This window comes from Myotis davidii, unplaced genomic scaffold (assembly GCF_000327345.1).
Source record: "Myotis davidii unplaced genomic scaffold, ASM32734v1 scaffold1104, whole genome shotgun sequence".
Taxonomy (NCBI): Eukaryota; Metazoa; Chordata; class Mammalia; order Chiroptera; family Vespertilionidae; genus Myotis; species Myotis davidii.
This window is the reverse complement of record NW_006294679.1, coordinates 29,196-37,118: the sequence shown is the minus strand read 5'-3', so window position 1 is coordinate 37,118 and position 7,923 is coordinate 29,196. Positions and strand designations below refer to the sequence as shown.

Sequence of the window (7,923 nt, the reverse complement as noted above, 5' to 3'; positions counted from 1 at the left end):
CTAGGGGTCCCAGACTGCTAGAGGGCACAGGCCGGGCTGAAGGACCCCCCTTCCCCCCGAGTGCACAAATTTTTGTGCACCGGGCCTCTAGTCTACACTAATAAAAGAGAAAGATGCAAATTGACCGTACCTTTGCTATGCCCACCAGCCAATCAGGAGTATGCAAATTAACCCAACAAAGATGGTGGGTTAATTTGCATATGTAGGCGCCTAGTGGCCAGGGCGGGGCAGGATGCTTGGATCATCCCAGGTGTTCCACACTAGCTCTGGGCTCTGGCCAGCATGGAAGGCAGAAAGGCGGCTCCAGGCCGGAGCGAAGGCGGTGCTGGCAGCCAGGGGAAGGAAGGCCATTCTTGCATGAATCTTCATGCATCAGGCCTCTAGTTCATTATATTTATCTATGTCATAGCACAATTGGTGTCCACACAGAAAATGCTAGTTCCTGGTTTTGCTGAATGGAAATGCTTGAGGTCTCTTCTTTGAGCTGGTTCTTCATCAACAGTGTGGAAATGCAGGTGATAATGTGCCCTTGCTCAATGTTAGCTTCTTTTGTGGGAGGTTTTTAAAAAGCTACATAGTTCATAACGGCATTTGAAAGGAAAAAACTCACGTGAGTCCTTGCTTACCTTTAGCTCCTCAGTCTCTATGAAGCCACTGTGGTCAGTGTCGTACTTTCTCCATGTCTGTGAGGAGAAGGAAACCACAGGTTAGACAGCTCCCCCGCTCCAAGCGCATGGGGACTGCCCGGCAGCGGCTCTCACCTTCATGAACTCCTCACAGGACTTCAGCTGCTGGCACCTGAACAGAAGCAGGAAGTTCTCTTCTGTGGGCAGCACGTGCGCCAGCTGCAAGAGATGCAGAGGGTGAGGAGCCAACAGGAAGCTAGCACTTGCTGCCTCTCCACTTTCCTTGAACACGCTCACTGGAGCAGTTTCACTGCCTAGAAAACCAGGAGAACCACCACCTGGAACTGCCTTTCCCTTCCCGCTATTTGGTTCCTGGAGATCCACTGTTATCCCCTGGACTGTCCTCTGACCTGGGCATCACCCCTCAGCTGGAGACTGTGCCTGATCTCCATCTGCCTCACAGCTCCTCTCTGGCACAGGACATGGGTGAGGGCATGCACTATAGGGAAGAGGCGGGGCGAGGGCATGCACTGCAGGGAAGAGGCAGGGCGAGGGTGTGCACTGCAGGGAAGAGGTGGGGTGAGGGTGTGCACTGCAGGGAAGAGGCATGGCGAGAGTGTGCACTGCAGGGAAGAGGCGGGGTGAGGGTGTGCACTGCAGGGAAGAGGCAGGAGAGTGATGTGAGGAAAGGAGGCTTGGAAGAAGCCGGTTCAGGTAGAGACGGAAGATGAGCCCACCGCCATTGGAAGGCTCTGGAATGAGGTGAGAAGACAGCCCGCTCAGTGGTGGTCACCAGGGACCGCCGTGGACATCCTCTGCTTGAAGACGGCTCTTGGACTTATTTTGTAATTTCCCTTTCATGACGCTGTGACATTTTTCCTTAGATCTCATTTCAAAACTTAAATGCTTTTTCTTTTGGAAAAAATTAAAGGGGGCTCCAGCTCCCATTCCAGGGTGAACATGATCTATCTTGGGCCAGGAGGGAGGTGGACTGATGGCTGAGCACAGCCAGTTCTATTCCTGCTCGGCTGCTAATTAGCCGTGGTCCTAGTGCCTCCGGCCACTTCCATCCTCACCACTGAGAGGCGCCGAAATAGAGCTGGGGTGCCTGCGTGCAGTGGGTGCCGGGCCTGGGATGGGGGGCGGGAGGTGGTGGGAGGAGGCTGCATTGCACACAGGAATGCACCTCACCTCCTCCCCACCATGTGGGAAGCCCTGTCCAAAATCACCAGGAACCGGGCTCTGGAGGAACCTTCAGGTCAGCATGTGGTCCAAGGTTCTACCAAACTATTGAAAAGACTCACACTTTTAACAAATTTCATCCTTTTAGATCCACTGAAATTTTAATATTTAACATAATTGGTATCATTCTACCTGACAAGCAAGTAACCTCAGCTTCTCTATGCTGCATAACATGCCCTCTAACTCGCCGGGTTTAGGCCTTTGAAATCCTATCTCAAATTGGAACATGCGTTTAGAGGCAGGGCCCGGGGATTGAAACCGGGGCACGGACCGAAGTCCCTAAGGATGTTAGTGTGGCTCAGCCAGGAAACAGCTGCTTATTGACTGACCGAAGGTCGCGAGGTGGCTGAGCACTAACATAGCATTCACGTAGGAGTCAGGGACAGCCAGGGCCTCCCTGCGCCCGCGGCCCGGGCTTGTCAGAGACGCTGCGAGATGTGGGTGGACACCCAGAGCCTGTCCGCCCTGAGGGCAGATATTATTCTTGGTCTCTGTCCCCCAGACGCTCAGCCCCTATGTGCCTGACATAGACTGTGCACTGGCTGATAATTTTACTTCATAAAAATATCCACTTAATGTGATTTATAGTGAATAATTTGTTTTTACTATCTTCACCATTGTTTTCTATATTGCTTAGATTTTCATAATTATTGTGTGTTGTTTTGAACAGAAAAGCATAATTTTTCTTAAATTCTACTTATCAAAATCCACTAAATACATAAAAACATTAAACAAAAAAAATAAAAGAAAAAGGTAGTAAGCAATGACCAAGGATAAAGTTAGGAAAATTTTAACAATCTTTGCTTCAAAAATTAAAATTCATATATCTTGCATGAAGTTCAGAGATCTCTGGAAAGTCAAACACAGAGATGGCAAAATCACTCATTTTAGTGTAAATTTCTTTGCCCATTCCATTTCGTCCTACTCGTTTTAATTAATTTTTAAAAACGTCTACGTGCAACATATTCCATCTTTTAATTTCACTGAACTGTTATGTTAAAGTGAAAATAGCACCATCCTATTTTACAGCCGTCGGACATTGTACACATGTAGAAGGTAATGAGACACACAAGCCGTTAAGAGAGAAGAAGGGCTCTGGCCAGTTTGCTCAGTGGATAAAGTGTCGGCCTGCGGACTGAAGGGTGTGATGGGGGCCCTATAATCTGATAGATAGAGCACCCGAATTCATCTGAAAAATAATCATATCATTTCAAATCTTAGATCACATACACCTATGGGAACAGGGATTAAGTTTCTTACATGTGAAGAGGGGTTACGTTTTTCTTAAGTGTCCTTTCCAAGGCCTGTGCAAAGCAATGGAGGAGGCGACTCAGCTGTGAATCCAGCAAGCAGACCCGATAAGCATGGTCAGGCTGACCCACCAGGAGGGAAAGCATCATCTCATCCACATCATCTCATCGCCTGATGACATTTTTTCTTTCTGGAACAAACACACACAAACGGTCTTTGCTTTGATTTGTTGGGTGAACTTCAGCAAAACAAGAGGAGAATTCAGGAAGGAGGAAAACAGGATTTGAGAGCCAGCAAAACTGATCAAGGACAGCAGGTAAAGAGATCGCAATGCAGGGCTGAGTCACATAACAAGGAGCATTGAAGTCCCTGCTGGGCTGAAGGTGTATGTCTTCCAACGAGAAAATGGAAAGACAATTAGAAACTTCTGAGAGAGAGAGAGAGAGAGAGAGAGAGAGAGAGAGAGAGGCACTATGTGGGTAGCATGGGCACTGTGCCTGGGATGCAGCACCTCCCCCAGGTGCCGCCGTGTGTGGACCTGAGTCTCACGGCTCCCAAGTGCCGGCCTCACTGTAGGGTGGGTCCACTAGGCCCCTGCTGACCAGGGAAGTGTCCTGCTGCCTGTCCCAAGATGACTGGTCATTTCCTAGTCCTCTAGCTCCAAAACACTCCATGTGCTGGAGAAGAGGTGGACACGTGGAGGGAGGGAGCGGGAGGGCGTAGCTGTGGCCACACAGATTCACCTGAGGAGGGCCTGTTGCTGAGCCGAGGAAGCTCTCACAGCTGCCCCACTGCCCACTGGTGTGCACACCCCTGGGGCACGTGGGCTGGGCCTCACAGTTTCCTGGCCCAGCGCCTGCAGCCAACCTGACCCGAAGAGTGAAGGCTGCTCCTGGGCAGACCCTCCCGAAGGGTGGGGGGGGCTGAGGCACCCTCAGACCTGCTTCCAGGAGCCGGGGCTGCTGTGGCCTCAGCTGGCAGGTCCGGGAGGCGACCTGGGCTGAAGGAGCTGTGTCCCCAAGGACGTGGACCTGCAAAGGCTCTGTCCTCTCACTCAACACCGGGGACACCTGGGCAGGGTCTTCCCAGCCCCAGTGACTGTGGGCCTGCTGCGTCTCGGGCTGTCACAGCCCAGGTCCCTCTGCCCAGTCCTGCTCTGTCCTCCCCTTTGAGAGGAACGGACCCCGAGAGCCCTGCAACAAACCTCCTCACTGCTCCCGGGCAGGCCGCAGCCTCATCGGTGCTGGTGCCGCCCAGCCTTTGCTGTGTGGTTGCAGTTGCCCAACTTCCTGCTGTGACCTGGGGCTATGCTGTGAGCATGAGCTGGGGCTGGGGACTCAGTCCCCTAGGAAGCCTCCAGGGGGCAGGCGAGTCAAAGCAGGAGGTGAACAGTGCGCGAGAGCGGTACCAGGAGGAGGGCGCTCCCAGGGGCAGCACCGAGGGAGACTGCCAGCGATGGGCAGCCCAACGCCAGAGACAGCCCGTGCTGACCCCTCGGCAATCCTGGAGCCTTGATTTCATTTGGGAACCAGAGGGATGACTCCCAGGCAGTGAGGGTGCGTCCAGGAAATGGACGGCACACCATTGCTCTGCACTGAGGTCTGGCTGAATTTGAACATGAGGAGCTGTGGAGGAAGTGGGGGAGGTGCGCGCTCAGCGGGTGTGCTGGGTTCCCAGCGAGTCCTTTCTGTTTGGAATAACACTGGCTGCTGTATTTATGAGGCTCGCAGTGTGCCAGACTTTACCTCTGTGCTCGGCACATGTGTCACATTTGATGTTGCTACTGAGACGCCCCCCCCCCCCCAAGGAGGAGGGGCTCTGGACAGATGGGCTGTGTGGACGCAGCTTTTAGCTTGAGCCAGATCAGAAGTTGGACAGCCTGACTTTCTCGATTTTAAGACCCTGGTCCCTTACCATCATCACCCTTAATTAAAACCTCAGTCAAAAAGTTCTCCTAATACACCATTTAAAATTCTATCCAGAGTGCAGTTTCAAATCATAGTTCACTGTCCGTCACTCCCCCAAGGTCTCGGATGAAAGAGCAGCTGCCGGAACACTGCATCCCAGGCCTGAGCCCCGCTCCCCGCTGTGGGGGGAGAGGACGGCTAGAGAGGCCGGCTTCCCTCAGAGGCTGCTGCAGTTATGAGACTAAAATAGCTTTTAGATCTATCTCTGCAGTGGACGCAGTGACCTGGACAGACAGACGCAGAGAGGGGCAGAGCGGGCGGGTTCCGCTCATGACCAGGGTCAGGCGCAAGCTTGGGACCGCCTCCCGCCAGGGGAGCTCCGAGGAGAATTTCCATCGTCTCCCGAGTCATTCGTCTCCCTCTTTATTCGAACCAGCCTTCTCTGCAATCGAGTCCTTCACTTCAGTCCAACTTAGAGCACCCTTGACTGCCATGGTGTTTGTTAAATTACCTGGGAATCCAATTCCCCTGTTCTGACTTCATGTTAACAATCTCTCGATCACAGAACTGCGTCTGTGTGTCCAGTTGTCAAAGCCACGCTGTTGGAGGGAGTGGTCACCTTCGTGGGGACGGAAGGTGACCTGTGTCGCGGATCTTTCCTACCCACGTTCCAGTTACAGCCCCACAGTCTGAGAGCAGACGGGGCCTGATGGCGTTTGGTTTACTCGGATTAGGCTTAGTCACCTCTGAAGTGGGCATAGCATTTAGGCAAATCCAGCCTTTCCCTGTGACCACCAGGCGGCAGGTGGCGCGCGGGCGGGTGCATGCTAATTTGGGCCCATGCGGGTTCCTTCCCTCATGGCTGGGAGGTCTGTGTTGTGCCCCATGTTATATGTCGGGTTTCTTAGCAGGTGCCACTTGTGTTAGGGTGGGAACCAGCAGGGATGGACTTGATTTACTGCCCCTTTCCTGTGACAGGAGAGGGCACCTTGTCCTGCCGGCTCCTCACTCCTCCGGCCGCTTCCCAGTCTTTTTCCCAGTGATGATCAGAACCTCTCCTTTCCCTCTGCACCGACGGACACCCTGGGCAGAACTCACATTCACAGGAACCTCCCGGCGGCTCCTCTCTCCCCACCTGTCAGCACCCCCACTCCTGAGCCCGGGCTGGAACTCAGAGCCAGATCCAGGGTGTATCACTCCTGTGGGCGCTTGCATGCATCATTCAACCTTTTTGGCTTCAGTCTCCTCATCATGAAAATGACGATTTTGGCTAGTTTTTCCCCAAGGGGCCCATCTCGCAAAAATTCCACGTGTGGGATCCCCTGAGCCTCCTAAAGCATCGCAGGAGCCTCCCACCCCCTGCCTCTGCCTCGCTGACCTGCGGGCCTCTGCGTGGGCACCGCGCCCCCTGCAACGCTGTGCTCGTTCTCAGTCGCAAGCCCTGCTACTGCACACCCACCTCTTCAGACAGCAATGCGTTACATGTGGCAGAGGGGAGTGCAGACTCCAGGGAAATGCTTTAATTACAAAGATAATAATAGTACGCCCTTCTGTAACTCGATCTGCACTAGCGGTTTAAAAGGAAGTGTATTCCACACTGACACGCAGCTGTCCTGTGAGATCAATTACTTGAAAACCAGGTTAGTTCTCAGAATCAAAGGTAAATTATGACTAAACGTTGTAACATTCAGGAGGTCACAGTCCAGTCGACCAAGGACATGACATAAAGAACATAAGGACCCTTGTGATGTAGCGTCTTTTAAAAAAGGAGCTTACGAGCTTTCTGAAGGCTGTGCATGCGATTTCTCTCATGGAAATAGAGACAGAAACAGGTGAGGAGGTTTACGGAGCTGCAGAGGCACCAGCCTCTGGGAGACCGAGTGAGGGGCACAGAGCACTGATGTGGGACGGTTTTGCCTCCTTGGTTCACAGACAGAAGTCATCATCAAAAGTTAAGATATGGCACCATGTTTTGAACTTCCAGGGACCTCTAACAGAGCTTAACACGCCCGCTGCCAGTTCAAAATAGAATCTCAGAAACCAAGCTGTGGCTTTGACACTGTCGCAGGGACTTTATATTTAACAGTGCTGAATGGTAAGAAATGCCCGTGGCCATGCACATGGCAGGTGTCACACCGAGCAAGGCAGGTACACTCACCGGTTGGGAGTGAGCCTGGACGTCGGGGACTTGGCCTGTGTGGGCAGGTCCCTTCCCTGGCCCTGGTCCCAGTATCTCATCTAAATGTAGGCTGAGGACTCCAATTTTTTGTTTTATATTTCTGAACAGAAGATAACCTAATACTTAGGCAACATAAGCCTCCCTAAAGGGTCTTGCCATATCATATCTGAGTTGGATATGGCTACAACATGAAGGCCACTTATTCAAACTGTATCTGGAAAACACGGCTCTTACCTCTACAATTCCTATTTTTCCATCATCCTTCTGCCCGTACTGCTCCACAAAAGCTTTCATCTCAGATGATAGCTCCTGAAATTATATAAAAGCGAGTAAAAAGTTTGTGAGAATAAAACCCAAACCCAGTCATGCTTGTGGTGGTGTTAATAACTTATTGCAAAGAAAAACTGGGATTGGAACCATTTAGAACTACTCATACTGATGAACTATTCTCATGAAAATCAAAGACAATGGATAAACAGTATATGCTGGCTTTCAATGAAGGAGTTATAATTATCATGATCATTTCTGAATCGATTGCTATGATTTTTCTTCTATTATTAGCTTTGGGAATATACTATCCTTTAAAATGTCATCAGCATTGTTGAGTTGATGAGCGTTCCTGAATTAAAGATGATCTTTTTGCACGTGCTTCGAAGAGTCTCTCCTAGTGCGGCACCAGCTGTGCGGCACCAGCTTGCCCCTGGGAGGTATTCTACAT

At 51.6% G+C, this 7,923-nt stretch overlaps 1 protein-coding gene across 1 annotated transcript in view; it reads right to left on the bottom strand.

Annotated features, from left to right (window-relative positions):
* Positions 1-7,923, bottom strand: part of CALB1 (calbindin 1) — a 19,451-nt gene that overhangs the window by 8,420 nt on the left and 3,108 nt on the right. The window contains 3 exon segments of the mRNA XM_006769041.2: positions 627-683; positions 762-845; positions 7,440-7,514. Coding sequence (XP_006769104.1) covers positions 627-683; positions 762-845; positions 7,440-7,514 — 216 coding nt within the window.